Source organism: Pholis gunnellus, assembly GCF_910591455.1.
Source record: "Pholis gunnellus genome assembly, chromosome: 14".
NCBI classification, from domain to species: Eukaryota; Metazoa; Chordata; class Actinopteri; order Perciformes; family Pholidae; genus Pholis; species Pholis gunnellus.
In genome coordinates, this window is record NC_136541.1 from 13,829,068 (window position 1) to 13,851,175 (window position 22,108).

At 43.9% G+C, this 22,108-nt stretch overlaps 1 protein-coding gene across 1 annotated transcript in view; it reads left to right on the forward strand.

The window, feature by feature from the left end:
- The window catches only part of ptprsb (protein tyrosine phosphatase receptor type Sb), a gene marked incomplete at its 5' end in the record, with an annotated part of 47,520 nt that extends 25,682 nt beyond the window's left edge, over window positions 1-21,838 (forward strand). Inside the window, 28 exons of the mRNA XM_079173779.1 lie at window positions 391-770; window positions 2,948-3,149; window positions 4,350-4,486; window positions 4,723-4,867; window positions 6,936-7,253; window positions 7,419-7,612; window positions 7,760-7,786; window positions 8,019-8,136; window positions 8,353-9,015; window positions 9,701-9,795; window positions 10,393-10,646; window positions 10,887-10,974; window positions 11,155-11,373; window positions 12,111-12,268; window positions 13,167-13,178; window positions 13,392-13,504; window positions 15,147-15,244; window positions 15,542-15,665; window positions 16,086-16,261; window positions 16,856-16,975; window positions 17,816-17,970; window positions 18,364-18,649; window positions 19,159-19,337; window positions 19,694-19,820; window positions 19,930-20,055; window positions 20,816-20,970; window positions 21,103-21,238; window positions 21,726-21,838. Of these exons, the coding sequence (XP_079029905.1) occupies window positions 391-770; window positions 2,948-3,149; window positions 4,350-4,486; window positions 4,723-4,867; window positions 6,936-7,253; window positions 7,419-7,612; window positions 7,760-7,786; window positions 8,019-8,136; window positions 8,353-9,015; window positions 9,701-9,795; window positions 10,393-10,646; window positions 10,887-10,974; window positions 11,155-11,373; window positions 12,111-12,268; window positions 13,167-13,178; window positions 13,392-13,504; window positions 15,147-15,244; window positions 15,542-15,665; window positions 16,086-16,261; window positions 16,856-16,975; window positions 17,816-17,970; window positions 18,364-18,649; window positions 19,159-19,337; window positions 19,694-19,820; window positions 19,930-20,055; window positions 20,816-20,970; window positions 21,103-21,238; window positions 21,726-21,794 (4,874 nt within the window). The 3' untranslated portion in view covers window positions 21,795-21,838. The remainder of the gene's footprint in view (window positions 1-390; window positions 771-2,947; window positions 3,150-4,349; window positions 4,487-4,722; window positions 4,868-6,935; window positions 7,254-7,418; window positions 7,613-7,759; window positions 7,787-8,018; window positions 8,137-8,352; window positions 9,016-9,700; window positions 9,796-10,392; window positions 10,647-10,886; window positions 10,975-11,154; window positions 11,374-12,110; window positions 12,269-13,166; window positions 13,179-13,391; window positions 13,505-15,146; window positions 15,245-15,541; window positions 15,666-16,085; window positions 16,262-16,855; window positions 16,976-17,815; window positions 17,971-18,363; window positions 18,650-19,158; window positions 19,338-19,693; window positions 19,821-19,929; window positions 20,056-20,815; window positions 20,971-21,102; window positions 21,239-21,725) is intronic.
- Window positions 21,839-22,108: the final 270 nt, after the last annotated feature.

The following is a 22,108-nucleotide window of genomic DNA, read 5'->3' on the forward strand; positions in this document are numbered from 1 at the left end:
GTGCGTTTATCATTAGGCCATTTAATATAGCATATATAGCAGAATATAGCAGAAACAGCTACCAAATGAATGTCATGTAAATAGTGTATCCTCAAAATTGTAATTCAATTAGATTCAACTTTATTGTCATTGCACACAGTGAGTACTTGTGCAACATATTGCAGTCTAGCATCTTAGTAGTGTAAACAGTGCAGTGCAAAATGTATCTAGATGTTTACAAAGTATACAGAATAGAAGAGATGTCACTGTGACATGTACAAATAGATGCAACGATGTACATCATGTACAATATGAATGAATGTACTAGTACTACATGTACTGAATGGACAAAAAAACAATCAATTGTACATAGTAAGTAATGTGATTCTCTCCCCTCTCTCTAATCCCCAGCTTTGCCAAAGCCTCCCGGCACACCCATTGTCACAGAGACCACCGCCACCAGTGTGACCATCACCTGGGACTCCGGTAACCCAGACCCTGTCTCCTACTACATCATCCAGTACAGAGCCAAAGGGCCGGACAGCAAGTACGAGACAGTGGACAGCATCACCACCACCCGCTACAGCATCGGGGGACTGTACCCCAACACAGAGTATGAAATCAGAGTGTCAGCCTTCAATAGCATCGGCCAGGGCCCCCCCTCTACACGTGTGGAGGCCCGCACAGGGGAGCAGGCCCCGGCCAGCCCTCCCCGAAACGTCCAGGCCCACATTATATCTGAGAACACGGTGTTGGTCCGCTGGGAGGAGCCGGAGGAACCCAATGGACAGGTGGGACCGAATTTCTTTCTTTTTGAGTTTCTTTTTTACTTTTGCTTTTATTATTTTCCTGCCAAACAGCAAAACGTTCTAAATATATTGGCAAATGGCTGCAGCAAATAAAAGCAGAGTTTGATGTGACGGCTCCCAGTCTTTACATCCAGAGTCTCAGATTGTGTCTTATTTAGATACAACTAAAACATATAATAACTCTGTCATACCCTCTGCCATTTCAACATAAAGGGAAATTAACCACATTTTCAAAAATCATCGTACGCTCGAAGACAATCCAAAAATATTAGTACAAATAAACAACTCTTCAATGTGTGATCAAGTATAAAGAATTGAATTGACGATGTTATAGATGGCGCTGAGAGCACTCTGAGTATGTGGGTACATTTTCTGTTTCACAACCGAGAACACTACAATCGAACAAATAATAAAATAAATTCAATAATTCAAAATCAGTCTCCACTTCATTGTCTGTGGAGCAGCTCCAGACTTTACAGTTGATGACATTACAAGTTCGAGACATGCGCTACAATTCATTGCAAGTCGTTAGTCGATAATACTTTTCCCAACGTCCAATATTTATGCATCCCACTGCATCTGTCGTTAACTAATGTTATAATGGGAAGTTTATGCGCTTCACAGGCATCTATAGAGGAGCTACATCAATTACCACAGCGCCATTACCAAAGAGAATTACAAATATTAAGAAATATTATGAATTTAAATAAAAGAAAATCTAATTTAAGACATCTTAAAAATCCATGGTGACCCTGTTAAATACAGGAGTATTGTTGTAACCTATCGCGTGCTCGCAAAGACGGATGAATGGAAATGGAAATGTCAATTACGATGTAACAGCATGTTTCACATCCCAAACACTGCATGAAGTAGAAACTGATGAGGTAATTCTGCTCATGGCTCACTGAGTGTGCCACCATGCTGTGATGTCAGGTTTGTTTATGTCAATGAACTTGGACTAGATGGATCCTGCCCGAGTTTCCGACTCGGAATATCGACTTGAATGAGCGTCCATTGCACTTTACCCTGTCGTTTGTTTTGTTTGTTTTTCGGGTACAATGGATGGCAACACTAATTCTCTGGTTTCTGGCTTTGAGAGAGAGTTGCTCATGTTCACAAATATTGATTGAACTTTCTAAGCCATGGAAATAACATATTGGAATTCTTCATTCGGGTGGTGTTTCCCTTTAAGTCTGTTAGGACACATGTAATATTCAGTGCATATACAAAAACCATTAATCCATTTCTTCACATGTTTCATCAAACTTGAACTAAACTGTTCATGTCCTTCTTGTGTTTTCTGTTGTACGCCATCAATTGCTGTTTGGGGACATATAACAAATGATTGTTTAAAAGTAACATTCTAACTGAATCACTTGCTACGGACCAACAACATTTCAAAATTACACAAAGGTCCACACGAGGTTAAAACGATAAGGCCTCAATAAAAGTCACCATTGGGAGCTGTTGGAGTGTGCTGGTTCAAGTCCTTTGCAGGGATTGTGTCTTGCCAGAGATTTCCCTCCTGTAACTCCCTTGCCACTTTCTCTAAAGAAAGAAAATGTAATTGGACTGCCCGCTCTAAATTAAGAGCAGTCCCTCTTGAGGATTATTTCCTTTTCTAGCCTACCTAACTGTATAGTAGGTTCATAAAAATGCAAGACAGAATAGATTATGGGGATTATAGATATTAAAGAGTAATAACAGGAGAGGTGGTAGAGGTGGAGGGTAAGGGTGATGGCATAGCAGCAGGATTACATATACTCTGAACTATAAACAAATCCCCCTGGAGGGTTACGGGAGGTGATTAAATCGTATGCTCTACAATATGAGGGCTGGTCTAAAAACGTGTGTTAGAGTGAGATTTGTTTATCAGGGTCAACTGAACAACAGCTCCAGATGTGAGGACATCACCTTGTGAAAGTGACCTCTGCTAAACACGGAACCAACAAATCCACAGGACCATCTGGACTGGAGTAGAAGATAATTCATAAATGATGACCTTAGCTGTAATAAATTGTGGTTGTGTATGAAAGGTGGCATTATGGATTACCATGGTGTCTGTGTTGGGGGGGGGGGTGACCTTACAATCCAGTCCCAATCCAGAAACCGTGCTCTTCATCTAGCAGCCTTCCTTTCTCTGTGCTCCTCTGTTGTAGGTGAAAGGCTACCGTGTGTACTACACCATGGACCCATCCCGGCCCATGAATGAGTGGCAGATCCACAACGTCCATGACAGCGTGATCAACACCATTCAGAGCCTGGTGACCTCGAAGACCTACACCATCCAGGTCCTAGCCTTCACCTCTGTAGGGGACGGACCCTTCTCAGACCCCGTCCATGTTAAAGTCATGCGTGGAGGTCAGTGTGTGTGTGTGTGCGTGTGTGTGTGTGCATGTAAAACATAACAATCAGTAGAAGTTTGTGCATGCTGGTGTATGAATAACAGCTAAGTAGTGATCTTCATTTATTCATGTGCACGAGTAATGGTTTGTTTTTCAGATGAGCACATGCAACAGAGCACAAATGACTCATTATTTGTGTGTGTGCAGGTATACAAAGTTAAGTAGCTTATTCCAGTGTCTTATCTAAAGTTTTTGAGGCAATCCACTACAGGCTATATACGCAAATAAGCTTGACCTCTCAGGAAATATGACTTCTTCAGAAGGAACAAATTCCACCTGCTGGGATTGAACTGCAGAGACTTGTGAAAAGGAAACCGGGATTAGCTCGGTGCTGCTCATGTCACCGTGACAGCTGCTGTGAAGTCGCAGGTTTTATGTGATGGGAGGGACAAAGAGATGATTACTCAGATGGTATTATTGGTTTAAATTTCTGCGGAGCCTGAGCTCCTGCTACGCCATCAGATGTCTCATGAAAGCCTCCCGGTTTTCCAGCACACAAAAGGAATGAGATATTATAAAAACTGCACAAAAATACAAGTGTTTTGGAGATTTATGGGAGTATGTTATGACATTGAGAGTTGGTACATCATTTTTTAATTCCTCTAAGACTTCATATCACCTGAAAAAGGTTAAAATGGTTAAAATGGATTGATTTCCAGCTTGGTAATTTCTCTGTAACATTAAATTATTCTGACTTAACAAGCAGTGATTACAGCTAAAGTTAGAGAAAATAAATTGATATAAAATTATATATATAATATAATATCATTTAACGCTCAAAAACAAACGCTCCCAAACAGTCCTGTTTCATCAGATTTGATTGACAGTGGCATTTCGTAATGTATAACGTAATTAAAATTGACGTAGTAAAAAGTGATAGTCAAATTAGAAAAAGCCCTTTTGGTAAAAGTGAGTTTTAAGAAGTGATTTAATAGATAATTGCAAAATATTTCACATATGTGAATAACCAGTATCGTTCTAACTTTGTAAGATAATATAATATTAACGTAGAATCCTTTCACAGTAAAAATGCTGTTTAAGTAAAGAGGTTTTCAGGACCTTTAACTAAGAAAAAAAAACTGCACAAGAATGTGGAAGAAAACTGAATTTATTTCGATATAAAGACTGACTGACATTTTGGTTCTGTCCCCTTCAGTCCCGGGCCAGCCAGGAAAGTTTAAAGTCGGAAAGGTGGCCGACACCAGCATTGAGCTGACGTGGGAACCTGCTTACACAAAGGAGGGCATTGTCAACTATGAGCTGCTCTACAAACCTGTCAAGTTTGGCAGCTTGGTAAGGCCTCTTACTCTTCCCGTACTCTCTTTTTATGAACCTGTCTGCTGGGTGGATTTCTTAACAAGACAGAGGGATGAGAGGACAGATAAAAGTAGGACGTTTAGAAGATTAACCCCAGTGTCCAGTGCCACTGTGTCTGCTAGTGACAGTCTCATCTCTTTAATGATTTCTTTTTCACTCCCCTCACTTCACCTCTCGTCCTGTCCTCTGCTCTTCTTTCTTCTCTCTCGCAGGAGAAGCTGACCTTCGGGCCGAGGAATTCTTACACAGTGGAGGGTCTCAAAGCGAACACAGAGTACTCCTTCTCCCTGGCCGCCATCTCAAACAAAGGCATCGGAGCGTTCACCAACGAACTGGTGCAGAGGACGTCGCAAGCCAGTACGTCTCAGTTCGACTGGGTTCACATTCTGTACCTGCAGGCACACGCAGGCGCCGCAAATTTAAATCGTATTGTGTTTCAGTCTTGTACCCAAATCTCATGCAAAAATGTGTTCTCTAAACACACACACACACACACACACACACACACACAGGTCAAAGTACATCAGCTCCTGAACCGGTAAAACCTGGGAACCATTTTCACATCTCTCCATCTATCTCATTTATCAACCCATCTGTCCAACCCCACCCTCCGTCCATCCATCTATGTTTGACTGTGCCTTTCTTCCTCCGCTCAGCCTCTCGCTTTCTTACACAACCACAACATCGTGACAGATGGAGATGGAGCACCGATTAATGTTTCACTCTTCCTTTTCTTCACCCTTCTTTCACTTTTTCCACTCTGTCAGTGTCTAATGTCTTTGAAAAGGGGAAAATGCTCGCCACTTATTGGCTAGCAGCCAGTGGCGAGGAGCATTAAAGGATGGTGGTTGGCCTGCTGTGTTGACAGGTAAGTGCCAGTCTGTATTTTGTTCCACGCTGAACTTTGATTCTCTTCCTTGTCTCCTTTTTCGCTATTTCATTTTCTGCGCAGTCACTGATAGCCGACTACGGTCAATCGAGTTCTACTATTTTGCTCTGACATATCGAGTCAACTCATATCTGCACACAAGAAGAACATGCAGGTATAATGGAGAAAATGGTGCGAGGAAAAGAATCAATTAAGTAGTCGTGGTCGAGAAAAAAGCAAGTCCCGCGCTGAATGGCGCTCTACTGTAACGCTTCAACGGTAAGTTTTTGTCAAGTATTCATAATCTCTCAACAGACTCAAAGATTCCTACCGTGTATTCACAATCAGATCCTATTCTAGAACCAAGTGCAAAATGTGCTAAACACTTTTAGATGGTTTTCTTTCACTCTTTACCTCCAAAAAGAATGAAAGAGGGAGGGGGGGGGGGGGGGTTTCAGGAAGGGGAAGGTGCCAGATAAGCAGACTATTTCATGCAGCAGAATTCATTTCCCTGGGAGGTTATGTGCGCTTTGTTATCGCCAAGCTTTGGTGCACATCTAGATTGTCCCCCGAGGCCAACAGAACAGTGGCTGTACGGCTGAGTGGATAGATGCTTGAACCTGTCAGCTATGACTATTACACTCCCACACATACACACATGCTATTCACTCCCGAGCTCACACACAAGCTCAGACGCCTCAGCCATGTTCCCAGGTGTGTGGTTGTGTTCACGCTCTTTTATACGAACATCTCATAGGGTGAGGGATACCGGATCTATGGTGATGTGTGCTTCTTGGCTGGTTTGTTACAGTAAATATGCAAGCCATCCTTCTGATTAATTTCTTGTCTGCAATTCTTCATTCCAGCCTGACTTTCAACATCCGTCTGAGTGCCTTTCTCTCCCGGGCTCCTTGTTCTTTTCTTTACATTTATTTTTAACCTGCCTCCTAAATCCTTCCAGCACTGTGTGAGATCTGTAATAGTTTGTTTTTTGTGAAGCCCAGGACCTTCCCCTATTCAGCAGTAGAACGCTGCAGACCACTCTATTATCCCGACTCAAGGATTATGCCACCATGGGGGCTGGTGTTGTGAAATGTGTATATTTGTCTGTGCTCCTGTGTACTGAGCTGTGCATCCCTGCTTTAGAAAGAAAGACTTGTACCTGTTTTTCATTCATAAATCTGGATCCTTTTATGCCATTAGTATACGGCTAGAGGATAAGATATAATCATTGGGTATCGGATGCACATTCTCCTTGGGTGTAATTAAGTTGTCCACTCAGGGTCGATACTCTCGTCTCTGGTTTATTTCATTAGGCTAACATTATGCTTTTATATAATGTGGTTGCTCTCCTTTTGTGTCTCACTCATGTTTGTCCGGCGTTATCTCTTTCATTTCAGTTTACCTTAGTTTCTTATTGTTTCCTTTTTTATCCTTATCGCCTATCCTTTTGCGTATATCCCCCCCCCCCCCCCCCCCCTTTCTTGCTGTTTTCAACCCCAATGGGTCTCTCCTAAACTTTTTGCCAATTGCCCTCCTTGCCCCATGTCCAATCAGAGCCCTCAGTTGCCCCAGAGGGTGTGTCGTGTGAGCGTGCCAGCTCCACCTCGCTGAGAGTAAATTGGGAGCCGCCTCCAATGGAGGGTCAGAATGGCGAATTGGCAAGTTATGAGCTGAGATACCAGAGAGTTTCTGGGGCTGAAGGTGGAGGGCAGGGCCAGGAGGTGAAGGGGCTTCCTATCCCGGCCCAGCAGGGGCAGACAGTGTTACAGGGGCTGGAGAAATGGAGCTGGTACAACATCACCATGGCAGCCTTCACTGCAGAGGGGACCGGACCCAACAGCCCTGTTGTGATTTGCAGAACTGATGAGGACGGTAAGAGTGAGAGCCATAGATCAGACTTAAACAGTATTGATTGTTTAGTTGATTATTTACTGGCTAGACTGTTGGTTGCTTAATTAACTCTGTATTTGTGTTTGTGTTTGTGTGTGTGTGTGTGTGTGTGTGTGTGTGTGTGTGTGTGTGTGTGTGCGAGATTAGTTCCTAGTGCAGCCCCTCGTCAGGCGGACGTCCAGCCGCTCAACTCCTCAGCACTTCGGGTCACTTGGCGGTCGGTGTTGCCACGGTTACGGCAAGGCCAGGTCCGTGGGTACCAAGTGCGTTTCAGCCGCGCAGAGAGCGGTGAATCGCGAAACCTTCCCCGGATCAAAGACCTGTTATTGGATGAGTCTCAGGTGATGTCATAACCAAATATTTGATCAAAAGATGTTCATTTATTTTAGCATTAAACATCCTCCCTCTCTCTCCTTTTTGTCCTTTGACTCAATCCTTGTGTCATCTGTCTCGGCTGCCTTCGGGGTGTGTCTCATCTGTGGGATAAGATGGAGGAGGGTGACTCAACTCAATATGTGAGTGCAGACTAGCCATCCCAGCACAATGCATCCAATACACTACACAGACAGACAGCTATGAAGTCCTTATTGAGTTTGACCACTTGAGATTTGCTTAGCCTCTTGTATGTAACATTTTGATTATTCCTCACTGATGCGTCACTGTAAAGAAAGGAAAGCAAGAGATCTGTGTAACATCTCACATTAAAAGGAATGAGTTAGCAGCATTTTTATGTGTTTTCCCCCACAGGAGCTGATTTTAGGAGGTCTGAAAGCAGAGACCTTGTACTCCATCTCAGTGGCAGCGTACACCACCAAAGGGGATGGAGCGCATAGCAAAGCCAAACTGGTGCAGACCCTGGGGATTGGTAAGCATATACCAAGTATACAGTTCAGTGCACTGGATTTAGTAACTTACTCAAGAATTGATCTTACAGTAAGCTGCACCAGCCAGCAGTAAATAAACAGCCAAATCAATTTGAATTCTTAAGATTTACATGATATATGTTTATATATATATATATATATATATATATATATATACTTTATGATTGATTTTCTGCTGCCTACACTGTTGTTTGCAGTGCCCGGCCCCCCCTCACTTTGGGTGCGTCCAGGATCTGGTCCATCGGTGGTGGTTCGGTGGGCTCCTCCGGTGGAGTGCTCTGAGTCAGGCTCTGATAGCCGAGGGGTCCCAGTGGTGATCCAGGGCTACCGCCTACAGTTTGGCCTGAAGAATACCTCTTTAGACACCACAGTGAATTTCACAAATAAAGAGAAAAACTTCACTGTCAGAAACCTTTCCCAAGGTTCCTCTTACGTCTTCGTCCTCTCCGCGAAGAGCCGAGCGGGCTACGGCGACGTGGTGCAACAGGAGATAACAGTTCCCATCTTCCCACCCTTGGGATACCCCAAAATTCCTGACTTTGTTAATGCCACCTGCTGCTCCCTTCAGTTTTCCTGGCTGCCCCCTGCCCCAGAGGAGTGCAATGGTGTCATCACAGAGTACACCATATCTTACAAAGAGGCTGCGGGCCCCAAACCCTCTAGTGACCCCGGCCCGTCAGCCATACCAGCCCCCGCTGCTCCCCCTTGGTTGATCATGTTACCAGCGAGTGAGTCCAGCTACACCATCCTGGGCCTCAATCACAGCACGGCCTACGAGGTGCAGCTAAGAGTCCACAACAAGGCAGGGCCAGGCCCCTTCAGTCCACCTCTGATGGGCCGAACCCTGGCCTTTGAAACAGGTAGGGCTGGCCTCAGCACCTTCTAAGCACTGGTTCAGCTTCACATCTCCGCTCCCTTTACTGTGGATTTCACTCTAAACCACTAGACTATATGAAATCTGGGCCAACTGCAGAGTCTAGAGGAACACGACTACTCCCCCCCAACCTCCTCCACTCTTTCACTTATACCTTCATCACCTACCCTTCACCACCAGTGGAAGCAGGCTGAATGTTAATGGATGTTTGCTTCAAGAGCACTGCTTATCACAAACCTTCAGGTAAAAGTCAATACAGGGCTTGGATATACGGCATCTAATACGGCAGGTAAGTGTGCAGTCTGAATTCGAGGGAGAACCAGCGTCTGGGGCTGTATCTGCAGGTAAGCTTCTTTTGTCTGATCGACCTCCACTTCCACCTTTTCCGAAGCCTTTGCTGACATGCTGAATTCTGAGTCTAACAAACACACCCTTACACTCTGTGAATGTGGCATGTCAGATTCCTGCAGCCGGTCTGTCTGTTATCTTTACTTATTACTCTTGACATCCACTCTCCTCATCACCTGCCCATCCCATCATGTGTTCTTCCCCCAGTAAGAAATCTGACTGACGTTTGTTTTTCACCGGTTTGCAGAAGGACAGCAGAGGAGCCGCAGATTTGAATAACAAAAGTCGCCTCGCGTGACTCTATTTTTCTGTTTGTTTCCCAGATGTGCCGAGGAACTTTTCAGTCAACCTGGCCACTAAGACCAGTGTTCTTCTGACCTGGGAGTTTCCAGAGAGCGCCAACCCCTACCGCTTTACTGTATGTCCACTGACTGGTGCATGTACATGTGTTGTGACTTATGCCTAGCCTATCATTTTTTTGAATAATATTTGTCAGATGCTTGATTATAATACCTCACATTAAGTTTCTGTGTTTTTATATGCATGGCCCCGACCTGAGTTATACTCCAACTGTTCCCATGGGATGTGGGCTTTATGTAGGATTTCATGACAACTTTTACTATAAATAACAAAATCAAAAAAACGTTTTTTTGGGTGGATGGATTAAACAAACAAGATACAATGTATTGATTAGTGAGCTAAGTTAGCCAGCTGGTGGTAGCTTCATATGTGCCGCACAGACGCACAGATATGAGTGATATCAAGCTTCTCATTCAAATATGGTGTAAAGTGGGACAGTGCAACATTGCAATCAACCATGGAAAACTTCAAAGAAGAAAATAATTAATTTCCAGGATCACATGATGATAAAAATTTGTTTTAATTTAGGCCGACTGCCCTCAAAGGCGGGCATGGTGTTAACGCGTTAAAGTACAATAGGATATCATCAGCATGCAGTATATAAAGAAGCATATTTGCCTTTTACCTATTTCACTACCCGTCTCCCATCCTCTAGGTGGAATATAACCGACAGAAGATGGAGGTGGACGCTCGTCTGAGAAAGGCAGTCATCCCAAACCTTCAGCCTGACACCAGCTACGACTTTAAGATCACCGCTCCAGAGGGAAACATGGGAGGCCTTCGCCACCGCATCTCCGCCAAGACCTCCCCGCCAATCACCATCCGCCGCCCTGAGATTGACCACACCCGTGACACCGAGACCACAGTCACCATAGTCCTGCCGTCGCTGGAGACTCGCTCTCCTGTCAAGTAAGATGGAGTTTTAGATGTTGTCACAGTTTCTGAAACCCTCGCCATGGTTTTCTTAGACTTGTTGTACTCGTTTCAGATGTTCTCTAAAGGTGTGCGGCATGATGATGACACTACCTGACTTACAATATGCTAGTCTTTAGTGCAACAAGTTGTCGAGGAAAGGTGGAAACGGTTAGATGTTTGCTGTTGTATCAGTGCAACCGGTGTGATGTTGTTCGTCCTCCTCTGCTCCCACAGGAACGTGTATGTTGTTGTGGTTCCGCTGCGGAGAGCCCGCGGCGTTATCAGACACCTCAAGAGCCCAGATGAAATGGACCTTGAGGAGGTGAGAACCACAACAATGACAGCACCCACTGATGTTTGTGCCTTGAAGGAGGAAAGGGCCTATAAACACACGCCCAATCAAATTGCTAAGAACACCTTACCCTTTATAATTCCACAACAGCGTTTAAACATTAGTCATAGATATTGGAACGTCTCATTTTGTCCTCTCTCCATCTCTCAGCTGTTAAAAGACATCAGTCAAAAGCAGAAGGATTCTAGGCAGCAGAAGCAGGTGGACCTGCGGCGGGCTTACATCACCGCCCGTTTCACACCTGCCACCCTACCGGCATTCTTCACCCTGGGGGACCAGCTGGACTACGGAGGCTTTGAGAACCGAGCTCTAGAGGCGGGGCAGGAGTACGTCTTCTTCATCCTGGCTGAGCTCAACTCCACAACCGGGGTACGAAAGCCACCGTGTCACTTCTCTTTCCTTTCTGTGTTTATAACCACTCCCTCATTCCTCGCTGCCTGTGCTTCTCTGCTGCAGGCTGTCACTATACATTGTAATCAATATGGACTGGCTGCTAAAACAATAAAATGTATGTCAGTCAAAGTGGTGTAAGCAAAAGGCAATAACCTTTGCGTACTTCCATCACCACTGCTAATCAAGAGTGAGTGTACTACTGTGGCAGTGTGTGATATACGCTTTGTGCAGTGCACTGGATCGTATGTGCATTTGAATTGAATCAGACGTAAATAAATGACTTGAATTGGGAGAGATTAATTTCTTTTTAGATGGGTTTTATGAGGGACACTTAGATTAGAGGAGGCTCTTAAAAAGTCCTTTAGAACTAATAAAAAGGCAGTTTACTGTAATTATCGAGACATATAATGTCAGTAGGCTCAGGTACATTCTTCATGTGTTTTCTAAAATGCAAAGACAGATCATATGTAATCTAATGTACACAATTACAGAAACACCCTTTCAATCTAATGCAATCCAATGCTGCAGCTTTTTGTTGACATACGTTACACTGTATTGAGTCTTGGTAAAAGAGCCGTGGGATTCACTCTTTTGGACTGTTGTGAATAAATTCTGCTATGATTTAGTCAGGTATCTCTTAAATAGACAAACAAACAGAAGAACACTTCCAGTGTCTTGTTTTCCTGACTGTGTGCCTGTGTGTTCGTTTACAGAAAATGTACGTGGCCAGCCCCTACACAGACCCCGTGATTGCCCCGGATTCAGATCCCCAGCCCCTCGACGCAGGTGATGGTCTGATATGGGTGGTTGGACCCGTCCTGGCTGTGGTCTTCATCATCTGCATCGTCATTGCTATCCTCCTTTACAAAAAGTGAGTGGGGCAGCTTTGATTATGACTCTTAAAGGATATTTGTCATGAAAAGACCAATAATTCTTCAGACTGTCTCGCAATATGTTTGGACTTTGCTATTTGTGTCTCTGAGTGAGTCAACCCAAGCCACTATTCATCCTACTAATGATATACATCTTTAAAATGGGTCACAAACCATGTCATGTTTATAAAAAGGCTTGATCATTTACTAAAACAGATGGGAGTAAATATTGTATTTATTAGGGAATATTTTCAGCAACGGATTAATACACATTTGTTGCTCTATTGAGTATTTTTCTCACCAGTATGGCATATGTGGGATTCACTCACAGTTAACTGCAGTGTCCATGTTCATGGCAATGAAGGAAAATGTATCCAATTGTGTAGCTTGTTGATGTGTTTTCTTTATATTTGTTGGACAACCATGCAGCTCTATTGACAGAGGAATACGTTATTTCAGGCTTCGGCTCCACAGACAATACTTTTTAGTACTGTGGGATCAATTCATTGTTAGTTTTGAAAAATATTGAATTTTTCCAGCCTCATTCTTTTAAGATGCATTAAGTTTATGTCTAGAATGCTCTGTGCTCACATTCTGCCAGCAGCTCCCACTTATACTGTTTGTACCGGGATTGTTTAATGTTCCACTATCCTCCCACAAATGCTCAACTTTCAGCCTGATATTCATCAAATTTCTTCCAATTACGAAGTTTGTACTACCATCCCCACAGCCATGAAACAGTCCGTCCCTGCTATACACGCCTGTATATCTGCTGCAAGCCATCAAGCTTTTGAATACTAATGCAAAATATTGATTTTCCTCTCTAACAATCTGTCCATTTCCTTCCTTTTCTTCCTCTAATTATTCCTTCCCTTGCTCTTGTTTCACTGGAAGCAGCAAACCTGACAGGTAAGATTAAACCAATGTCAAGCTCTTTGTTCTTTTTAACCCACAGCAATTACATGACACCAGATGCTGCACAGAGAACATTGTACAAAGCTGTAAAACACCATATCTGTTAATGCACTATTTACTCCATTTAAGTAGCTATGCTAATGACACGTCACTCCCTGGTTGTTTGCATGTGCTAATTGCTCTTTTGACTCACTGGTGTTTGAGCAGCAAGCGCAAGGACTCTGAACCCGGAACCAAGAGCCTTTTGAGCAACGCAGAGATGATGGCCCATCACCCGACCGACCCTGTGGAGATGAGACGCATCAACTTCCAGACTCCCGGTACGAAGCGTGGACCCACACAGGCACCCAAACATACTTTGTATTTGAATACTGGAGTGTACTTCCGATTGCTCATCATTTGATGATGAAATATTCATGCGACTAATTTTAACTTTGGTAAGATCATGCAGACAAGATTGTGAAAATGCGCCTCCGCACCACAACCAACCCGGCAGCTGTCAGTCGTTTCTGAGATGAAAATGGCCTCTGCCCAGGTAGGACAGTCAGTGCTTAGTCACGGCTGTCGGAACGGTGTGACAAAATGTAATCATCTCCGCTCGCCCACAATCCACATGCCAGGCTGCAGATAGCACATCAGAAAAGGCAGAAAGCTGTTCTGTGACTCTTGACTGTTTCTCAGTTGGGTTTAATGGTCACATTGATATATCAAAAGGTGTGTTGTGGGTTGACTGATCATTTATAGAGGAATTAATTCTGTCCTTGCCAGCTTAACCAACTAAAGCCCCACTGTGAAGTACGTACATGGATCTTGCCGTTCTCCACCCCCCACAGAGTGAGCTCTAACAACACAGCTGCTTTGGTTGTGGCACCAGGCCGAGGATGCGTTGCTTTCACTTCTTCCCTTAAATTGGCCGCATCTAAAAAACACATTGCCTTGAGGAAGTGAATCACTGTTCTCACTATATTTTCATGGTTGCAGTTTACAGAGGTCTCACAGAGTTCTTGTTGAAAAGGTGGCAAGGTGTGTCACCATGGAGAGATGTTTCGTGCTTCATCTGCCAGAATATATATAGTCAAACGACGCCACTGTTTATTTAATCCATAGTTGAAGGTCTGAGTTTTTATTTTTCTACATGTTCGTGGGAGGCAAAATAAACCCACAGGACAAAGCACTTGAGCGCTTCTCATCTATCGTATGAGTTTTTAACTCTCATATGGCTGCAAACCTGAAGCTCCCACCGCACCCACATCGTCTCTCCTGAGATTTGTGCTTTTGAGATGCTCCTCAAAGATTACGTTTGTTTCCAACTACACCGGTTGATGCCATCTGAGGTCATTTTGGTCGTGACAGGAGCATTTTGTCGTGATTACTGTGGGTGCTGCAGTGCTGGGCTGAGGGAGAAAATAGCCGTTGATATGAGCCTGTTTTTGATAGCTGTCCCAGCAGAATGAGTTAAAGGCTCTCGCATCGAGATGCATTACAATTCTAGAAACGTCGAGAGTGCATTCTGACTGAAATAGAGTGTGTTTATTGCCTACAAAGCAATGTTTCTTTGATTAATTGTTGTAGCTGCATGCCTTTTGAATAGGCAATAGATCGCTCCAGCTGTGAACAGGAACGACTGTACGAGGCATAGGTTGCTTCCTTTGTGTGTGTTTGTGTGTCTGTGCTCCTAATTAGTGTTCTGTCGGTTTGTTCTCTCTGAGTCGCTGCTCCTCTGATCACGGAGAAAGCAATTTATCAAAGAAAAACAATTTACAAACAAACAAGACTCGCCTCACTTTGTCCTCGCACATGGATCAAAATTGATTTTCTGCCTCGACGTGTTCCTTAATGATATGAGATGTTCTCTGATTGTAGAACTATCTTCACGACTTTGCATGTGAGTGATGCTGACCTGCGATAATTTAGGTTACTCAGCTGAAGTCTGTGTCACCTCTGACCCTTGTTGTCACGCAGGAATGATGAGCCATCCTCCCATCCCCATCAATGAGCTGGCTGAGCACATCGAGCTGCTGAAAGCGAACGACAACCTGCGACTCTCACAGGAGTACGAGGTGAGATACTGCATTATTCCATATGAGCACCCTCATTGTTTAGAGATGTTAAGCCTGTTAAGACGTCGCTTCATGAAGCAAATATTACTTAACATTTGTATCTCTGTGTGCAGATTATATTTTCATGATTTATTCAGCGCTGCAATTTGTTGCGGTAGCTTGCCGACATCACAGAGCACTCTCTTTCCATTATCCTCAAATGCACCATTAAATATGCCACCATGCACTGTTAATGTGTGTGTGTGTGTGTGTGTGTTTGTGTTTGTGTGTGTGTGTGTGTTTGCTTCTTCTTCCCAGTCAATCGACCCCAGTCAGCAGTTCACCTGGGAGCATTCAAACCTGGAGGTCAACAAGCCCAAAAACCGCTACGCTAATGTCATAGCCTACGACCACACGAGAGTCGTCCTGGCTCCCATAGAAGGTGAGGATCAACCGGAAGAGAATGGCAAGTTAAAGAAGATGTTTAGAGATCCTAATGGGAGAGTCTGATCGTATTTGTGTGTCCGGGGGGGGGGCTGCATGATGGATGAAATCTGAAATTGCAAACAGTGCTCAAGACGGGCTGTGTGCAGTGGCATGAGACTGACAAACAGCGCGAGAGCATTCAAGTGCAGCCAGCACTCCTCCAGAACAAGAAGGGGGAGAATAGATTTGATCTGCAGCTCATGAATTTACACCGACAGAGTCTTGTTTGTTTGTTGTCGTCCACTAGTCATCCAGCATTCGCTGCCAAATACGAACAGTTCGTCAGGCTGTTTGATGTCATACATGCAGGTTAATTTATTGTGTCACTTATGCAGATTGCAGTTTAGCAAGAGCCTCACAAGTGTCTTGTTTGCAGGTATCCTGGGGAGCGACTACATCAACGCCAACTACATTGATGGCTACAGGAAGCAGAATGCCTACATCGCCACACAGGGGCCCCTGGCGGAGACGTTCGGGGACTTTTGGAGGATGGTGTGGGAGCAGCGGGCCGCCTCTGTGGTGATGATGACGCGCCTTGAGGAGAAGTCACGGGTAGATAAGCCAGTCACAATTAGAGATGCACCGATACCAATAATAATACCAGATATCTGTCCGATGCCGACTCAAATATATGGATCAGATATCGGTGACAATAGGCTGAGCTGGTATGGGATACCATTAATTTAATAAATAACAATTCAGTACACTAATATCTATGTTTTTATTTGTTACATTTTGTTTTACAAACCTAGGAAAGCAATGTTTAAGTCAAGCCTGGCGTTGCCCTACGCATAAACGATTGATCCAATATGGGTTTACCATTTCTTTCATCATTTTTATAATGCCTATGTATTTATAGTTTTTATTTCACACGGAATGTGCAATATTTTACATCTTTTTCCGTGTTGTTTTAAGTTAATGCAGCTGTGTGTATATTGCCCAAGAAAAATCCCCACTTGGGGACAATTAGGTATATCTTATCTTACTTTAACGGCAATCTATAGTTCTAGGAGCTGTTTGCTAAAAAAGTAATGATGAAACTGAAGAGCAATGTTGCTTTAGTTCAGTCTGAAAGCTATTATATATACTATATATAAACTATATAGTTTTAGTGATGACGATGATGCGTTTCCATTATCCGTGTAGATAAAGTGTGACCAGTACTGGCCAAGTCGCGGCACAGAGACGTACGGGATGATCCAGGTCACCCTTCTGGACACAATGGAGCTGGCCACATTCTGTGTCCGCACCCTTTCCCTGTATAAGGTAAATCATTTCACTCTTTTTTTCTGTACCCACCCCGCTGTGTCCTTTCCTCTAGTAATTACTGTCGTATCCAGTGAAAGCTGCTTTGATCTCTCAAGTTTACAGTTATGAACCAGGAGCAACTGGAGTAATCACAAGTTTCCGTCTGTCACTGAACGGGACACACGGAGGAGGAGAGATTAGTGTGAGCTTCATGGAGTGTTCAAACCAGGCCAGCCTCCCTGTGTCGGGCGCTAACATTTGATCACTGTTGGAAGCAGAGCACTTTCTTACAGCACACGGCTAATCTAGGACCGCCAGACTAGCCTGTCTCTGTGGCCTACTTACAAACACAGAAACTAGGACAACTGTAGCTTCCGAGTGTAGCGCCGCTTCTCAAAGTTGTTGTTGATATGTTGGGAAACGTCAAGTTAGGAGATCCGTCATACAGTAGAGAACAATGCGCATGAAATATGTAGCAATGTATTATTCCTGTCTTCTGTGTACAATACATTTTGTGTACAACGTAGGAATATTTATGGTCTAAAATAAAAGTATTCCTTTAATATATACAGTATATATAGGAATAACTTTTTTGTACGAATGAAAAGCTTCTTGGAGATTCTGTATGAAGAAAGTAGTCATGGCTTGAATGACGACTTTCTTAGAATGGAGTCATGATTAATGCAGACATATATGAGAAACTTCACTCTGTGTCATTTCCCTTTATTTACCTAATAGGTTTTGTGTTGCAACCTTCAATAATGCAAAGAGATGGAGCTTACACATGCACCTGTACAGATCATTTCAGTGATAGTAAAGCCATATTTATTTTATTTTTGTGCTTGTCTCTTATATCAGAGTGGCAGCAGTGAACGGCGAGAGGTGCGTCAGTTCCAGTTTACATCCTGGCCGGATCACGGAGTGCCAGAGTATCCAACCCCCTTCCTCAACTTCCTCCGCAGGGTCAAAGCCTGCAACCCTCCTGACGCCGGACCCATCATCGCTCACTGCAGGTACACACGCAGGTTCATCTCGAAGGAATTAATTAACATTTTGGGAAATAGGCATATTTGCTTTCTCACCAAAGTTAGATGAGAAGATTGAGACTACTATTATGTCTGTTCTTTCTAATCATAACTTGTTGTCTTTACATACAAACAAGATTAAATGAGTTAATTGGTGTGCAGTTTTTTTATGCTATGCTAAGCTAACCAGCTGCTGGCTTTATCTTCCTATTTGACAGACGGATGTGAGAGTGTTATCAATTTTCTCATCTAACTGTAGACAAAAAAAAGCTAATAAGCCCATTTCCAAAAATGTTGAACTGTTCCTTTAAATTAATTATCAGAACTAAACTCCTCCTTATTAGCCGACTGATATGCCACCTATTCCTCTCCCTCTATTAGTGCTGGTGTTGGTCGCACTGGCTGTTTTATTGTCATCGACGCCATGCTGGAGCGCATTCGACACGAGCGCACTGTAGACATCTACGGTCACGTGACCCTGATGCGCTCACAGAGGAACTACATGGTGCAGACGGAGGACCAATACAGCTTCATCCACGAGGCCCTGCTGGAGGCCGTGGCCTGCGGGAACACCGAGGTGGCCGCCAGGAGTCTGTTCTCCTACATGCAGAAGCTGTCCAAGGTGGAGCCTGGGGAGCACATCACCGGCATGGAGCTGGAGTTCAAGGTAAGGGAGAGGACAGGGGGAAAGGTTGTGTACCAAATTACATTCTGATATTTTGTCTAAAAAGAGGAATAGAAAAGTGGTTCCAAATGTTTTTGTTTCGTGGCTCCTTAAAACTAAGCTATTTCTACTTATAATCTCTTGTTGCACGTTGCATAAGTCTATGAGAACTTTGATTTGAGATTGCTTTTCCTTTCTAAAATAGTTTGACTTGATTAATGTGACAAACACATGAAGAATACAAATAAAAAATATAAAAACAAGTAATTAATTAATAACATTTTGTGTAACAGAAAAAATACAAATACAATAATATTTTTCTTCACCCCTCAGATTTATTTTGCAACCGCCTGAATTGTGGAACCCCTAGAGTGGCCTTGTACATTAGCTAACCAGGCAAATAATCCTGAATAATCCTGCAGTCTTGCGTGCAAAATCAGTTTTAGATTGTTAGATCATTTTCTTTGTTTATAAAACATCATCACACGTTCACGTTTTCTCGCCCCATCCAGCGGCTGGCTAACACCAAAGCCCACACGTCCCGGTTCGTCACAGCCAACCTGCCTTGCAACAAATTCAAGAACCGACTGGTCAACATCATGCCCTATGAAACCACCCGCGTCTGCCTCCAGCCAATCAGAGGCCTGGAGGGCTCCGACTACATCAACGCCAGTTACATAGACGGATACAGGTATATTTTCATCCCGAAAACACTAACATGACCTGATCCCCTTGTCCTCTTATGATGGCTTGATGAGGGAAAGGATTGGATAGGTTTTCACCACAGTGCTTCCACCTGTCACGTCCTGTCAGATCTGTCATTACTGTATACATGTTCCCACTATTTGTCTCGCTACACGGCACGCGCTTCGGTCGCAGTGCTTCTGATGATTCAGGCATTCAGAGTGGTTGTACACACGTGTTTTGACTGTTCCTCTTCTTGCCTGAAGCTGACCCCCTTTTCATTCTGATGCTTGACAGAGGGAAGACAGGAGGAATGAATGGAGGAGATGGCTTCTTAATGCATGTGTGTTTGTGTGTGTGCAGGCAGCAGAGAGGCTACATTGCCACCCAGGGCCCACTGGCTGAGACTACGGAGGATTTCTGGCGGATGCTGTGGGAACACAACTCCACTATCGTGGTCATGCTCACCAAACTGAGAGAAATGGGACGGGTAGGGGTAAATTAAGCATACATGCACACGCAAAGTGATACAAATAACAGCAAATGTCAGCCCTGTACACAATGTCATCAAACCTTTCTTTTCTGTCCTGCTCTCTCAGGAGAAGTGTCACCAGTACTGGCCCGCTGAGCGCTCCGCCAGGTACCAGTACTTCGTGGTGGACCCCATGGCTGAGTACAACATGCCTCAGTACATCCTCCGGGAGTTCAAAGTTACGGATGCCAGGGTGAGTTCATGACGTCCGTGTGCTTAAAGACTTGTCCTCCCATTGTATGTTTTATTCAAACAGCAGTGTAACATTACACTCCTTGACTTCTCCGCTCTATACCCAATCCATCAGTGCTGCTGGAAGGCAGCGGTGCGAAGCGTGTCCTATCGACCTGTAGCGTGTGTTGCTTAGTGTGTGTTTTGTATGTGAATGTATGTTACACAAGAGGTTAACGCTATCAGCAAGCAGCCCCTAGATTACTCATTCAACCATGCTGTCTCCAGATCACCTTGACAACGTGTGTGTGTGTGTGTGTGACTGTGTGTGCACGTCCTCTCGCGCATATATCAGCCAGTCATAGATAACTCCAGTTAAGCCTGTCCTGCCCTGACGCCACATCGACAGATGCTCTATTGATCTCCATTAAAGGGGAGTCAGAGAGGCTGAGCAGAAGAGAAAAGATGTAATTGCCTACTGAGTGGCTGACAATAGCAGACGTACTGACGTTACAACTTGAAGTTAACCACAGCCACTGATCCAGCGTCAGATAACAGTAATCATTAGAAGGGGAGAAAAAGGATATTGCCTGGCAGAGTCTCACTCCTCAGTCAATACAGCAAGGATGAGCTCTTAAAATAATCACCTCTCATAAACAAAAACTACACCTTCCAAGCATAAACATACGAGTTAAAAAGACATCAGATACATTCTCAGATCAACCAAACCCGCGGGTTTTTAGTCAAATCCTTCTTCACTACTCATTTCCTCACTCCCTCAGGATGGCCAATCCCGGACAGTGCGTCAGTTCCAGTTCACTGATTGGCCAGAGCAAGGTGTGCCCAAATCTGGGGAGGGCTTCATCGATTTCATTGGCCAAGTGCACAAAACCAAGGAGCAGTTTGGCCAGGATGGACCAATCAGCGTTCACTGCAGGTAAGCGGCTCATGATAGAACCTTTCATTGCTAAATAGAAGTGCATTTGATTGCATATTAATAACTGCAGTAGGTTGGTCAGAATGCGGCACGTCGTAAACTACAGTCAAATGGTTTCTTTCATGGCGGCAGTGCTGGCGTGGGGCGGACAGGTGTCTTCATCACTCTGAGTATTGTCCTGGAGAGGATGCGTTACGAAGGGGCGGTGGACATCTTCCAGACTGTCAAAATGCTGCGCACACAGAGACCAGCCATGGTGCAGACTGAGGTAAACACCGAGCAGCACGTGGTTACTCACTGATTCATGAGGCCGGACAGACACGAGCAAGGAAAGCCCTGATACAGCACACTACACTCTGTTTACTTTGTTTTGATAATGATGATACTATTGAAGTGAAAATATCCCTCCTCTCTGACAAATGTGCATAATTGCATATCAGTCACCTGGTGACAAAATATGGAATATTTGTACCTTCTGTCTTCAAAGAAAACATGTCATCCCTCATATACACCGATGAACATGCATTGTACCACCTAAAAAACTTCTAAAACATGTAGCTTTATCTATTTATCTATGTCTTATTTAAAAATGTGCTTATTTAATTGTGCATTCTTAAATATCATTATTACTTTTACATTTATTTTAATCTTCCCAGTTGAGTTTTAATCAGCGAATAGGGAAAAAAGGTGTTTAAAGCAAAAATACAAACGTACCTTTTGTTCAATGCCCTTTTCCCTCTCACTTTGTCACCCAGGATGAGTACCAGTTCTGCTACCAGGCTGCACTGGAGTACCTGGGTAGCTTTGACCACTATGCAACGTAAGTGAAGAGACAACCACCCATCCATCTTTCTGCTTCGAGGTCCACAAACAAACCGACAAGCGAAACGAGAGAAAGACGGCTGAAAATAACGTGAACATTTGACCTTTTTTCCGGGAGGAAGACTCAAAGATGAATTCTACACCAACAACGACAAAAAAAGCAACAACAAAAACAGCAACAAGAAATCTGTGTCTAACAACACCCACACTCATCAGGGGTTTCTCTGAGGAGCTGGTGGGTGTGGAGACTATCCATGTGTAATCCATATACTTACCTCAGTGTTCCAGTGTGAAGGACGTATAATACATGTGTGTT